This window comes from Phoenix dactylifera, unplaced genomic scaffold, assembly GCF_009389715.1.
Source record: "Phoenix dactylifera cultivar Barhee BC4 unplaced genomic scaffold, palm_55x_up_171113_PBpolish2nd_filt_p 001872F, whole genome shotgun sequence".
NCBI lineage: Eukaryota > Viridiplantae > Streptophyta > Magnoliopsida > Arecales > Arecaceae > Phoenix > Phoenix dactylifera.
The window spans coordinates 55626-71624 of record NW_024069162.1 but is presented as its reverse complement, the minus strand read 5'-3'; the positions used below and the strand labels follow the sequence as shown (position 1 = coordinate 71624).

The window sequence follows — 15999 nt, the reverse complement described above, 5'->3', positions numbered from 1 at the left end:
AAAATAATTGGCACAATGGAATTCAAACATGTGAACTCCAACAAATTTGAGCTCCAACATCAGTGTCAGTTATCCAATTAACTCTGAGAGCTTCGACTAATAGGGAATGAGTTAAGAATGCGTATTTTGCTTAGTAAGAAATCTTTCCCACTTTTGTCTGCTCAAACACTAGCAAATTTTTTTTTAATCCATAAAAACAACTGTTTTAACTACCACTAATACCGATCTTTACAATATTGGCCACCTCCTTTTAAAGAACTCACCATCAATTTCTCACCTCACCCATAATCTTATTGAAGGCTATAGTTCACCAACACTCACATTAAAAGTAGCAATTGTGGAAATGATGGTAGGTTTCCCAACACCCTAGGGATGTCAATAATCCTCCACTTATACACCCAATAATAAATACAAGAATAATTAGATGAGTTAGAGCTTTATCTTGGTTTAGATGAAGGAAGAGGAGCAATGTTGAGGGAGAACTAATGTGGACGAGCGAGAAGACAAAATCGTTATTAAATATCCTCTTGTATAACAATCTACCAATGATAATTAAAATAAGAACTATGTATCAAAAAAAATCAAAATAAGCACATTGTCTTCATTAAAAATAGGAAGAAAGATTTTAAGAGATTCCTATGAAATACTATATATGTGTATGTGAGGGAGCCAATATAAGGCGGGGGAAAAAGACAAAGTAGTTACGAGTAATTTCTTGTCTATTATTCCATAATGTTAACCAACACAAGCCTACTGCCTTTACTATAAATGGAACAAGGATGTCTGGACACTCCTAGGAAATATAATGTGCACATACATGCATGCATGCATATATACCTGTTTGTATCTATACTATAATCTATATTATATATAAAAATAACAGTTTTGAAATCAAAAAATATTCTCTTTTGATTTTCTTTGCTAATTTCATTACCAAATATATACTTTCTATTTATCTTGAAAATACTTTACTTACTCCTGCTAACTTTCTCACCTTGACTAATATAGGTGCTCTGTTATCTTTTCCAAATAAGATCAAAACTGCTTCATAACTCAACCCTCCTTTTAACATTTTTACAATTACCACCAAATTGCTACCGTACTCTTTATAATAACTAAAATCATAGTATTTGATATTCTTTTCTAGTATTTTTTCTATGGTAGCTATATATATTGCTTATGCGCCATATTATTGCTACTTACCAGATGACCAGCAAAGATAGTAGAAGAAGCTTTCCATTAAGCTTAGTTAGATGCGTGTTGATGAACATACATGATAGATTGACATTGCACCTTTCTAATTGATGCATTGAGTGAATGGCACATACCACCGTATCTACGAGCATATAACTTTTATTAAAAGTAAAAAAAATAGAAAAATAGCCTAATGATGTTTTAAAAAAGCTAAATAATTATTAAATAGGAACAAAGCCTATCTCTCCTTCATTTTTTTTCCCTCATGTAGCTCCCCTAGTTTCCATGATTTTCTGGAAATTATTTCTCTTGTTAATTGATAGCACATAGAAAATTAAGAAATAAATCTTAAAATAAAACAAGGAAGTTTCCATTTTCGTGGGTGCATGCAATGGGTCCCCTGCATGATTCCACCCAATCCGAAGCTCTCTTGCTCCTTTCCCCATTTAACCTCCTCCCTTAACCCCTCAAATATTTCCTTCTGTCAACCCTTCCATTTGCCAAACCAACTCTACTTCCGAATCCCTTCAAATCCGCTCCCTTTCTCCCTCCTATTTTTCTCAGCAACTGCTGACTTCTTTCCCGGTCTTTTCTCTTGACCAGTTCTGTTATAGGATTTGAGAAGGCTATTGTGGTTTTGAGTTCCTTGGGAGTTCTTAGGTAGGTGTTGGATACCTGCCGCGGATTTGGTCGCTGGTCCTCGACTTCTCTTTGGAGTGGAAGAATGACAGTAGAAGAGAGCGGGAGAAGCAAGGGGAATGATGCGGAAACCACGGACAAGTTCCCCACGGGCATGCGTGTTCTCGCCGTCGATGATGATCCCACTTGCCTCAAGTTGTTGGAGAATCTTCTCCTGCGCTGCCATTATGATGGTTTGTTCTCGTTTAATCCGTTTCTTTTGTTTCCTTTTGGTTTTCTATATAATAGCTGTTGATCGATTTCCTTGATATAGTTTTTTCGCTATGGAAAAAAGTTCAATTTTTGATGGTATTTGAGACTGCCCTCATGCTTCTTTCACTGAACTTTTCTTTTTGTTATATTTTTGGCTGTTCTTTCTATGATTCTCATCGAAAGTTTTGATTTTCAATGTGAATATCCGTATGAGTCGAAAGAAGGATTGGGGTTTCTTTGAAGTTTTTGTTTTGAGAAAAGTAGTGGAGGCTTATTAAAGAGACGTGGGTTGTTTTTCTTCAGTTACAACAGCCAGTCAGGCAATCGTCGCTTTGAAAATGTTGAGGGAGAACAAAGACAAGTTTGATCTGGTTATCAGTGATGTCCACATGCCAGACATGGATGGTTTCAAGCTTTTAGAGCTTGTGGGCCTCGAAATGGACCTCCCTGTTATTAGTAAGTCCCAAGTTCTAATCTGATTCCTAGTTTCCTGATTAAAATGAATTCCTCGATCGTTAACTTTGTGATTAAAAGATAACATTGTTCTTGAGATTATATGAAATTACAAAAGCGCTGAATGGTAATGTTGGAATTTTTCAACGAGATTCTTACTTTACCCCCTATTTGCTTTTTTCTTATTGCATGTAATCTGAAAAGCAACCAATGATAGATTCGCTGAACTGTGCTAATTTACAATGCAGTGATGTCTGCAAATGGCGATACTAAAGCTGTGATGAAGGGGATAACTCATGGTGCTTGTGACTATCTGTTGAAGCCCATCCGGATTGAGGAGCTTAAGAACATTTGGCAGCATGTGGTTAGGAGGAAAAAGTTTGATTCAAGATATCAGAATGAAGGGGAGAGTAGTCTGAAGGCCCAACTTCCTAATTCTGAAGGCGTGCAGGGGCCTCGTGATCGTAGTGGTAAGCTTAACAGGAAGAGGAAGGATCAGACTGAAGAAGATGAACTAGATTCTGAAGAAAACCTGCATGGGAATGAAGATCCCTCAACGCAGAAGAAGCCAAGAGTCGTTTGGTCCGTTGAGTTGCAACGCAAATTTGTCGCTGCTGTTAATCAATTGGGCGTTGACAGTAAGAGCTTTCAATTGATAATGTAGTTCATTTGTTAGAAGGGAAAGCATAAAGCTTGTATTTCCATTATAATGCCTTTGTCATAAAGCTTATGTTTCCATTATAATGCCTTTGTCAACCTTTTGCTTGGATCAGCGCCATCCTTTTTTAAATGCCATTGCCTCTTTAGTACTAAGCCCCCTTTTGTTATTTCTGACAACAGAGGCTGTACCCAAGAAGATACTTAGGGCTCGTTTGGTTCGCGGGAAGCATTTTCCTTCCTAGGAATATGATTCCTGGGAAACAAATTCCTAGGAAGAGGATGCCTAGGAAAGTACTTTTGGCATGTTTGGTTGACCATGGAAAAGTGACAAATTTCCAAGGTGCTTATGTTTGGTTGGCCATCCACTTTCCTAGGAAAGTTATATATAATTCCTATTATGCCCTTAATAATAATTAGGTTTTTAATGCCTCTTTAATGCTTCTTTAATGCTGAAGGGACTTTTTGGGAAAAAGTAAAAATGGAGTGATTCCCGCCTCATGGGAAAGTAACTTTCCCATGTTTCTCATGGGAAAGACTTTCCCATGAAATGTGGAAATCACATTCCCATGGGAATACAACTTTCCCTTCTCTCTCCTTTGAAAACTCCAACCAAACAAGAGGCATCTTATTACTTTCCCGTTGACCATACTTTCCCCCCTTCTTTTCCTGCGAACCAAACGAGCCCTTAGTCTCATGAATGTTGAGAAGCTAACAAGAGAAAATGTTGCAAGCCATCTGCAGGCAAGGCTTTCATTTTCAGTCAACTGCTAGCACATGATTCTTTCTCTAATATATGGTACAATATTTGAGGATGCATTTTGTCATTTTGAATATTTAATTTCAATTTGCCAGACAACTATTTTAACACTAAAACAACTTTTATTGGAAGCCATTTACACCAGTGTTGCATAGGCAGGGACATGGGAATCCGGTTTGTACGCATATCCAACTGTCTGACTCAGCAAGAGGAAAAAATGAAGATATGGGGATGTTTAGGATAGAAGATAGTTTTACTTAAATAATATATATTTATAATTTTAAATTAGAAGATATTGTCTGTAAGGTCTTTCGGCATATATATTTGTTGTCCTACGCACTTCTAACGTCAAAATGGAGAGTTAACTTGTTGTTGGTATGAGTCCAGCTCTCCACACATCTCTAAAAGCTATAAACAGAGAATTTTGTAGGTGTCTAAGTATCTCACACATATCTGATTTGGATATGTATCCGACATAGATTTTTTGAGCTAGATGTAAGTGTCCAGGTAAAACCGATTTAGACTTTAGCACAAGGATAGGGAGGACCTACTTGGTAATTTCTTCATAATTAGTTCTAGTGAATGGATCTACTTGTCCATTTGATAAATTCCTTTTAAAAGGTTAGAGAAGGTGCAGGCCATAGTTTAAGCAAGGGTAAACTGCTAATGTTTAAGACAATCAAATCAGGCTGCCTTTTATAAATACATCCTTGTCCTGCCTAGCATCATTTGTTTGTTACATGTGTGTTTTCTTGCTCTGAAGCTAATTGGCTGAATCTTCCATCTTGTGATTGCAGAAGTACAGGCTCTACCTGAAAAGGCTCAGTACTGTGGCAAACCAGCAAACTCACATGGCCACCGTTTTAGGAGGTAGAAACTCCTATATTAATATGAGTTCATTGGATGGTTTTAGTAATTTTCACGCATTGAGGGGATCTGGACAGCTACCAACTCTTGCATCTTTTCAACCAAATGGTTTACCTGGTAAAATGAATAGTTCATCTGCATTTGGAATGCATGGGTTGGTACCTTCTCAGAATGTTCAACTTGGCTGCACCCAGAACAACAGAAGCTATCCTATTAATGATCTCAGGAAGCTTCAGGGCATTAGTCTACTTGGAAACCATCAAGGAAATTCACTTCAGGGGATGCCAACTTCTATGGGACCAGATCAGCTGCAACAACCCAAGGTAGTGCAGGAAGCAAACAATATATTGCCTTCTGGTTTATCTGGCAGTGGACTGGCCAATGGTGTTTTCAGCAGCGCTTTTGCTAATATGACAAACAATGCTTTGTCAATACAAGCAAATAAGGAGCAGACACAAACTGGGGGATCGGGCAATTATTCTTCTGTTAGAATGCCTTCCTCTAGCTCAGACCCTTTTGAGTTTTGTTTTGGGGACTCTTCTTACTTTCCTGATCTTGTTAGATGTGATGACACTTGGCAAGATGTTCTTTCATCAACTGATCTTTGTGCAAGCACTTTGCCTATATGTGCTCCTTTTAGTAATAACTGTTCTTCTACCAACAACATTGGAGGCCGTGTTTCTCCAATTATCTCAAATATGAATGGTGATATTTGTTGTCAACCTTCCATCCATGTTACAGTGGCACCCATGCACGATTCAGTGATAGGAAATGATGTACATGGCAAAGTCGGTTCCCTTGGTGGGAGCATGATGCCTATTCCAATAGGTGCTAAAAAAGACCCAAAGTTCTCAGATTTTGGAAGCTCAGACAAACAGAACCATAGCTTTAATCCTATTTATGATCGGATATTGAGCAATGGCATTGGTAACAAAAGGACGGATACAGATGTGATTGGACAAAAGGTGCTTGATTCTTCAGGCCTTGCACAAGATTGCAGTATCGATAAGTCAAGAGCTAATGGTCAGCTGACTTACAAGGATGAAGATGCATTGGAGATCACAAAGTCGCAGTGTGATTTTAATTCTACTGATTGCAGCCATGATGGATTTGCGAATGCCATGATTAAGCCGGTATGAATGTATGGTCAATTTTTTTCCCCTTTACATAGAAAAAAACCTATTAGTCCATATCTTATCTCTGAGTTAAAACTTCTGAACATGGTTGAATATAGGAAGAGTAGATAACTGGAGCTATTTTAAATGATTGCTGGATGTTCTTTGATTTTCTCAAGTACAAATTCCTATCTCTTATCCCTTTCTTACAATTTTAATCGTTTCATCTTTTTCCATAATATGAATAGTGCTTTGCATCAGCAAAAGCAATGTTCTATATATACAAATTCTCAATAAGTATCCTTTGTTATTGATGTTGAGAATCAAAGTTATTTCCTATAATTCATAGAGTACCATATAAGTGTCAATTTAGGATTATGGGCTAGAAGCATACATAGAGTATGCGTCAGATATGGATACTTACATATAAGTTTTTTAATTGCAGCTTTAAAAATCAGTGGAGAGTTGGACTCCAACCATGACTTCAATTCAGTATAGAACTTTTTTTTTTTAAAATATTGAAATTCAGTATAGTAATGTTAAAAGTAAGCTTTTGTTCACTTTCGAGATCGGTCAAGAATGCAGATACAAAAATAACTTTGCAAAAATATCATTTTCCTAAAATTCTTAAGCTAATTAGGTAATATGGATAAGGAACGCGAATGTTGGAAGACCTTAACAAATAATACATTTGATACAATATCTTTAACTAATTTATTTTTAAACTATATTTAAACGTATACTTATTTATTAATTAAGATTACTTTTTTTCCAGTGCATTTAGTATTCCCATAACTCCTTTTTTTCCTCTTGTTGACTCAGATTTTGGGTTATCTATCTGGATCCAGTTCTCATATCCATGTCCATGCCCGAACAACTTTGTGATTAACAATTCATTACTCCAAATACATGCATGCTAATAGGTATGAGTTGATGGTCGTGCACGTGGATAACTAAGTATGTTAGGGATGGTGAATTCAAGATGCCTTTGGTTGGTTGCACTCACTATGTTGTACTTACTGATATGTGTTTTTCATTGGCTTTGTAGTAGTCCAAGGAGTGCAAATGATATGTAGATTATTGGAGAACCTAATATATGGGTATCTTTGGTTGCAAGGAAGCCTGGGGAAAAAATAAAATAAAAATCTTTTTTAGGGCATGCTTGGATGATTGGGCTGAAAAAAAGTTTTTAAATATTAGGAAAAAGAAAATGAAAAATAAAGAAGAGATGCTCATTTTCTTTCTTAAAAAAGGTCTTTGATTCTATATTTCATTTTCTAGAGGTTCTCGGTGGTGATGAAAGTTCAGTTTTCTTTGAAGTATAGATTGATACACTTTTTGGTGAACCAAACAGATTGGGAACTATATTTTGCTGACGGATACACTTTCCATGTTGTTGTTCTTGGGCATTTGTTGGTGGGGGTATTAGACAAGCAGAATTGTTGTTCTTTCCTGAAAGGTTGGAAATATCAAAATTGTGTTGACAGAGAACCAATAATTGGACAAGAATATATATTATAGAAAGATTCTGTTACATTACCTTGTCTTGCATTTTATTTTTTCAGCATGCATCTATTGTAAGAGAGAGAGAGAGGGAGAGAGCGATAGAGTGATGTGCAAATGTCCTGAAAAAGGTCAAGCATGGAGGAATATCGTTCTTTTATCATATATTTATTCTCATTATCTATAGTACATTCAAGTTTCATTGTTAGTTTATGGAATGTGAACTGTTCATGGCATATATTAGAGACACAAGCTGCTCTTCATTCTGAGATATTCTGTTATCATACTTTGTCAACTGGTAGATGATGCCCTTATCATGCATTTTGAATTTTCAACTCAGTCGTTTCAGAAATTTCTTCTATAGTTTAGGGCAAAGATTCATGCATAGGTCGCTTAACCATAAATAATTTTGATTATTTTATTTTCTGGGCCCAAGTTGTGGTTAGGTCCTGAGAAGGCAAGCCAGAAATACCTGGACTCTCACCTAATTCAAAGTGTCCATATTAACATTTCAGCAAGTTGAAATGTGTTGGCTCGGATACTTACGAACACTTTTGATTGTTATTTTAAAGGTTGATGGAGAGCCGAATGCTTCCAGTAGTAAGTCCAGCATGCAACATTATATATGAGCTTCTTTTGCTCTTGGATCTTGGTCAAGGATGGAGGTATTGCAAAACTTCATGATGTGCTTTGTCTCTTGTTTCCTTCAGCTAATTTTGGAGCATGAAACATGTACTTTGATAACAAAATTTTAGCAAAACAGACAACAATAAACTTTTATTTTTGTTTTTTAAGCATTTAGATGATAATATTCTATATGGCTTGCCAATGTTTCTTTTGGTCACTCTTGATGCTAAACGCTTTGATTCTAACTATTTGTAGCTAACAAACCACCATATATTTCAGATTTGCATTTTTGTATGTATCACCGCTCTTTAAGATCTTGCAAGCATCAATTTACTAATGCTGCACATTTTGATGAACACATAAACAAGTTAAAAGTATTAAAACTTGTGAAATCAAGATTGGGATTTTTAATTTTTATTGTTTTTCGATGCAAATAACTTATTAATAATTTAGCACCAAGAAAGTGGTGCTTTGTTATATTTATATAGAAGACAAAACACCTCGATACATTTTCAGTTTTATAATATTAAAAAGCTAATATATTTCTTAGTTATGTCATTGTTTTTTCTGATGTATTCACTAATCTCTTTTTCTTTTTCCTCTTGCTGAATGAGACCTTAGATATGCATACAAATCTGACCAAGGTTTGTCGTGCCAGTCAGTACCAGATACTGTATCGGACGTACTGTATCCTACTGGTACTGATCTAGTATGTAGTACCGACCGTACCGATACTCAGTATGTTGAACTTTACCGTACAGTACCATGTACTAACACTGTAATAGGATGATATTGGTATGGGGTCTGGTCCTAAAATGGTGAACCTTGGATCTAACACAAGTTTGTGTCTATGCAACACTGCATGCCCTGACTTATAATGCTATAATTCTCAGGAGATCAGTTCTTGGATGAACTTCAGTCACATTTGTTGGTGAATGAGGTACCTCAGCCTTTGCTTATGGGTGTGCCCTGTTACTGAATAATATTATAGGACTGCAGACTATTAATGCTCCAAGTGTTCCTTTGCATGAGTCCATTGTACTCTAACAGCTATTTGAGCCGCTTATAGTGAAGATATTAACAATCTGTATAGTTTAAGCAATTACATCCATATTGAATAGGTTGATGTGGAGAGCCCACCAGGATTTGAACTGTAAGGGTTGTGTTCTGCAGAGGATTGGTTTCTGGATTTTGTTGGCTAGAGCTGCAGATGTTGGCATGAGGTTGTGAGATGAAAGCTTGAATGGCTCTGCCAATACCATTAGCTGCAGCTGAGTTTATGTACTAGGTCTCCATGTTGGGATCATAAACTTTCTAAGGAACTTGAGTCGGCTGGTTGGTGATGAACCACGCTGGAAGATGAGAAATTGATACTTTCTGGATTGAGATAATACTCTCCAGCTTCTAGAGACCTTAGAAAAGATGTCTCTAGACAAGGAATATAAAAATAAACCTACCAATAATTTGTGCTTGAAAAGAGGAACATAGTGGTTCTCCAAACGTAATATGTCACCATGAAATGTTATTTTCCATTAATCAGTATACAGAATATAGAAGTGAATAAGAAGTACATTGGATGCAGAGCTGAGGAGACTTAATCTATACTAGAAACTGCTAAAATATATGCGAGAACAAGGGTATTGAAAGGAAAAGAGTGTCGATCATGTACAATCTAAATAGAGGCCGGATGACTCAAGCGAGATGAGACTTACTGAACGTTTTCCATTGCAGAACACTGGCAACTGTAGTTGAGATTATGCTTTTGTTCACTTTAACACACATTTTAAAACCTGGCAAAAACTCTGAAGCAGAATAAGATTTTTCTTTTTCTTTTCTTTTGTTTTTTGTTTTTGAGAGAGAGGGTGCATAACATGCATCTTTAAGATGAAGATTTTACTTCCCCGAACAGAAGAATTCCCTTACACTAGTCATCTCAAGAACTGTTGCATATTGTGTTATTTGCTGATTTTTATCTCTAGCTCAGTTGCCATCAATTAGTGAAAAAAAAAGAATATTTCTTGCTACTACACGTATAAAAATTTTAACTGCACAATTTACTACTTGGACATTAATTGTTGACTCTAGGGTCTTGTAATGTGTGCAAGAACTTGAGTTACTTGTTGCTTGTGTTCCTTCTCATACATCCCATTTCATACTGACATTTGATCATGGGAGAAAGACTGGCATTACAATTAGAAACCTGAAAGTGATTGTGAGTTATATCTAAACAACCAGAAATAAACATTTTTGCATGACTTCCAAAATGAAATGAAAATGTACGATTCTGGGAACCACTGCAATTTTTGTGATCAAAATTTATATCACTAAGATTCCCACCATTCACTTCTCTGTTCAGCATATTTCATTCCAAATCTGAATAACTAGCTGTTGTTGATTTCAGATTTAGAAAAGTATCTCTTCATATAATCGCAGAAGGTAAAATATTTTTACGTTGCTAAATGCATTATATTTTGTCTTGCAGGAACTTAATGTTGTCAAATTCGTGGATGGAGTTTTAGGATGTGAATGTTAATATGGAAGTGAAACCCTTCAGTTTGAGGACTAATGGTTCATTGTTGACAGATTTGTACATCATTTCTGAACTTATTTTATGCTGCTGTGCAGTCCCTCTTTCATGGGTGCTATTTACGGTTGTCGCATTAGTTTACCTTTGCTTTTTCTAGGATACTCAAACGTGTGCATCAAATGATCATTTGATGAAGAGTTGGTGGTTTTGCATTAAAATGGTGTAATGTGGACCTTTATGTTAGTATGAATAATTATTGTTTGTATAGGTGAAATGGGCTGGCCATCATGTTGGAGCATCAGAATTTTCACATTGTTTGTTGCAACTTCAAAGAGTCTCTGGAGAATTGTTGTTCGAGTCTCTGGAGACCAGCAAAGAACATGCCTTTTGATGAAGCAAAGAAGATGTCAACATTGATGAACATTTAACTTAAATATAAGTTACATTCAAAGAGTCATGGAATTAGATTATTTTACTAAGTTTAAGAAATGCGATCCAAGAGAAAAGGATGTGCTCATCTGCCACTGTTGTAGCCATGGATACTGGAGTGGCTCAATTAGCATACGGTTCCTAGAGGAAACCAAGTGGTAGATAACTATTACCTATCATTTTGCACTGAACCAAAGAGTTGCCTGGTAGAAACCATGAATGAGTTTGCATCCAAAGTTAATAAGCCTTGCATTTGGACTTATATCGATATCCTTGTTGGTGTGACAGTTCAAAATCTCTCAGGAGGCCAAGTTCACAAAGAGGGTCATCAAACTTTGTTACATAAATTAACTTAAATTTCCTGGCTAAACAATGGCTGAAAAAAAGGTGATATCAGCATCTATTTCAATGAGCAACATGGATTTCAACGTGGAACAGCTACCAAAATCCAAGCTAAGTTTCATAAGAAAGATTAAACGTAGCCTGCATGATATATCAAATTTGACTGCTGGTAATCAGTTCAATCTCAAAGCTGGAAATATCTCATGTAACCAGTTTCTGTGGAAAATTATTACAGTTGAAATCTCATATCACCTGTATATTCTTTTTAGGACTTACAAAAAGTAGAAATTTTCATGTATTCTGTCCTATTCAAATATTTGCATCTTAATGCTTCAATGGCACTTGAATCATTAAATATTCCTTGAAATCTATATGATCATTGATCATTCCTTGAAATCTATATGATACTGATCTATCCAAGATTGGATGATGTCAATTTCTTGTTTCCTTTGCTCTAAAAGCCATTTTGGATCATCTTTTGTGGCAAATCGGAGATCTAGATGATGAGCTCCTGCAAGACAAGGCAAATATATATACATTACAATGTAGTGGATGTTCTTATGATTTTCTCATATATGCATGAGAATTACAGACAACACTTATGTGGGTTGTAATTTAGGATTATCTGACGCACTTAATTGAGGTTTAAGAATAAGGGCCAAAATATTTGGAAATTCATTCAAGGCAAAACTAAGCTGTAGTCGCTCATAATGGCCTAAGCTACTTCTTTCTTTACTTTCGAAAGAAGGGAAAATGATGGAAAAAAAGATCTTATGCTCATTTGATACTCACCTTTCTCGGTTACCAGGGCTATGATGCTAGATGATATGTTTCTGAGTACCCTGCATTCAAGTTATGAACAGACTATAACAGCCAAAATCTTAATTTCAGCATGTTTAAAAGATTTAAAGTTGGTCTTAAAGCCCTCGAAATTTTTTTGAAAAAACTGTTTACCCTCCTCTGCTCCAAGGATCTCTCATTCCATTAGAGAAAATGATGTTGCTTCCAAACCTCTTAAGTACTGCATCAATTCTCTGTTGCACCACAACCATTGAGCATGACAATTAGAAATGTTCTTAACTTTTCTCTAAAAAAAATTCATAGGATTTTATATGCTAACAATGGTCATAGAAAGGATCTTATAGATTAAACAAACAATTGCATGCTGAGCAAGCTTATGTAATTATCATTGTTGTTATTGTTGTTGTTGTTGTTGTTTTCTTACCTTCTGCTCTATACCTATTATACCCCTCGAAGGATGACTTCAACCAGAACTGAATTGAATCCCATTCCCTCGTCCAAATAACAATGAATGATACCATCCAAGCAAGCATTAAAAAACTATTTCTTGGTTCATCATGACTCATGAGATACATTCTTTTAAGAGGTTACCCTTTTCTTTTTGGAGATTGGATACGTATAGAAGGAAGAAAGCACTTACATTGCCACCATATTCTGTAGTGATCCAATGGGGTCTTGGTCGAACGCCATACTTTGCCATGCATTCATCTCCGAATTCATTATAATCATAGCTCGATGATGGGAACATGCTTTCATTAGAGCATGTCATCGGCATGACCATCTCTGTGCATGCCTGTAGGAGCATTAACAACTTTAGAAAGCACATTTCCACATTAAACTATACCACAAATCATATCTTGTTATGTGCATGCGGCCTCCTTTGTTTGTACAAGTAATTTGGTGGTCAATGAGAATAGATTTTTGGGCTGCAGAGACCATACTATGTCATTCAGGATCCTGGACTTAGGTATATTTAAAAGCTTTCATCAAAATTGCCATAGATACTAGGCCACATGATCCTAATTTAGACGAGTGTATAGAGACCGGTTCGATGAGACTCCAGTTTAGATTTAATAAATATCATGAAAATATTTTTCGTCCCTGCAGATCGCCAGATAAGGTCTTTTGTGATGACCTATGTCGTCACCAAATAATAGAACCTCATCACCATGAGAACAAGTTATGTATTTATCTGGCAAAATATATGTCTTCTAGTTTTTGTCGCGAAAAGAAGCATGCTTGATGACAACAAAGAATCATCGCAAACGACTTTGAGATCTAGGGATGATAGTTTTTTTGTTGTCATGAAAACTTTTAGCCACGAAGATATGCATAAAACCTAAAAATCATTACCAATATTTTTAGCGACGAGATCAACTTCAGTCATGACAAGGAGCATGTATTTTGTAGTAATAATACCCATTTAAAAGCTAGAGCACATAGCATATGGATTTCTTGAAAAAGAAAAATGTTTAAATAAATTGAAATAGAATTATAAGAGAAGATGGTTCTACCTGCCAATCCCATCCATGGAGACCATGAGGATCAGTTCCATTTTCGATATCAAAGCATGATTTATTACCAGAATAGTTGTAATACAAGTTTGCAGCTGAAAACACCTTGGTAAGTTTGCTTTCCCCTTGCGGGAATCCATCGATAATCCTGCACATCTTCATGAAACAGAAGAAAACCCGACCCATTTAAATGTTTAATTGATCAGTTTATTAAACAGGTTAAACGGGTCGGACCGGGTTACCTGTTTAATAAACAGGTCGGGTTCGGGTTTGTACTTTCTGACCTGTTTAATAAACAGGTCGGGTTCAGATTTATACTTTTCTGACCCGTTTAACATTTGACCCGACCCGTTTATGTCCGACCCGACCCGATTGCCACCCCTACTTTCTGGTAGTTCAATATTTTTTATTTTTCTCCTAATTTGTCAATAATGCATGTAAAATTCATACATAACTAAGTGGGACCATATATTATAAGTATGAATGAAAATATTAATTCTATAATAAAAAATAATATATTTTTATATGATTAATAATTTATAGGACTAATAAATATATTTTTATGAAATGTATTAATATGGAATATACAAATAGATAGTTTTAGTATTATATGGTCAATGATTTTGCATTTTTACAAAATATTAAATATGTTACTCATGGATATCTGGAATCTTTAATCACCGAAATATAGCATATTAAACACGATGATCTTAAATCATCGGGGATTAGATTATTCTGGGATAAGAATTACTGGTGTTAGCATAATTTTAGCGATCACGTAATAATCTACATCGCCCATATTATTGTTTTTTGTTAGTATGATTCTGTATCAACTTATATTATTTTTTTATTAGCAAAATCTTGTTAGAATGTTTTTAGAGATCGTATAACAACTTGTACCATCTATAATATTTTTTTTTTTGTTAGCGTGATCATATATCAGCCTATATTATTTTCCTTATATGAAGTTTTGTACACGAATATATATAATCCTTGAGATGTACGGAAAGTAATAAAATAGAAAAATAAAATTACTTTTCTTTCTCTCTTTTTCTCTTGTTTTTCTCATTTTTTATAAATATTTTAAAATAGTATCAGAGCCATCGATCACCTAATGTACTGCCACCATCTCTTCTGTCTTTGTTGTGGTCATCATTGTAATGTATAGAAGCTTTAAAGACCCCATTACCCATCTATTGATATCTGTTTCCTCGTAAATTAACACCCAAAATCTTTTATTTCTGGTAGATTCGCAGATTCTCTATTTTTTCGCAGATTTTCTATTTTCTAGTGAATCAACATTCAAAGATCTCATACTCCTTAGTAGATCTATATATCATCTATTTTTAGTGGATTAATACTCGAAGATCTTCTATTTTCTAATGGATTTGTAGCTCATCTCCATTACTTTTCTTCTCAGCTTCAGATCTTCAGTCGTTTCTCCTCACCGTTGCTCAACCCCTTTCTCTTTATCTCTAGTTTTATTTGCTGCCTCTAGTTCTTTCACTATCAAGTTCGACGTCTTTTGCTTCTTTTCCATAGTGCCTTTGTCTACGAGGATTGTCAACCTTCGGTTGCCTTCTCTCTGAGCTCTGTCTTCACTGCAACTGTCATCTTTCATGTATCTTCTCATTGCCACATCATCAAACAAGTTAATTAGCCACATTGGTAGACACATTAATATGTCATGTCAGTTAGAGACATCGACAAACAATAGTTTGCTATGTTAGTCAGTCATGTTGGTGGACGCATTAGTCTACCACATCAATGAGCTACGTTAGTATTGTCAAATACATCAGTTTGTTATGTTAGCTTTCTAATTTGCCACATCAGTTTTTAAGCTACGATGTTAGTTTTTGTTCTGCCATATCAAATTCTCTATATTCTCACATCAGCTTGACACATCAGTCTGTCATATCATCTTCTGAGTTGTTATGTCAACTTTTAATCTGCTGCATCAGCTTCTGAGCTGCTATAATAGCTCATGTTCTGCCACATCAATTCTTGATGTACCACCACATCAGCTTTTGAGTTGCTATGTCAGCTCTGAGTCTATCACGTCAGTTTTTGAGCTGCTACTTTAACTCTTGATCTAGTACCTGAGTTTCTGGATGTATTCGTAATCTAGTTTTCAAACTCAAATTTGCATCTACAGTACCATTTCGAGTTTGAGGAAGGATGTTAGCATAATTTTAGTGACACGTAACAACCTGCATCATCCTTATTATTTTTTTTATTAGCATGATCATGTATCAACCTATATTATTTTTCTTTATTAGCAAGATTTTCTTCGAGTGATTTTAGGGATCACATAATAAT

At 35.5% G+C, this 15999-nt stretch overlaps 2 protein-coding genes across 2 annotated transcripts; one reads left to right on the top strand and one right to left on the bottom strand.

Moving 5' to 3' along the window:
* The first annotated feature begins 1795 nt into the window (after positions 1-1795).
* Positions 1796-11411, top strand: LOC120109159 (two-component response regulator ORR24-like). The gene is made up of 8 exons (XM_039122911.1): positions 1796-2066; positions 2389-2541; positions 2787-3176; positions 3379-3403; positions 3888-3939; positions 4753-5955; positions 8013-8105; positions 10550-11411. Exons 1-7 carry the CDS (start codon positions 1919-1921, stop codon positions 8067-8069), a joined length of 2028 nt encoding a protein of 675 aa, XP_038978839.1. The 5' UTR covers positions 1796-1918; the 3' UTR covers positions 8070-8105; positions 10550-11411.
* A 75-nt stretch (positions 11412-11486) lies between these two features.
* Positions 11487-13846, bottom strand: LOC103699302 (lysosomal Pro-X carboxypeptidase-like). The gene is made up of 5 exons (XM_039122906.1): positions 13681-13846; positions 12807-12959; positions 12320-12399; positions 12158-12207; positions 11487-11876 (listed from the first exon to the last, which is right to left on the bottom strand). The coding sequence occupies exons 1-5, from the start codon at positions 13840-13842 to the stop codon at positions 11749-11751; spliced, it is 573 nt and encodes a 190-aa protein (XP_038978834.1). The 5' UTR covers positions 13843-13846; the 3' UTR covers positions 11487-11748.
* Between the last annotated feature and the right edge of the window lie 2153 nt (positions 13847-15999).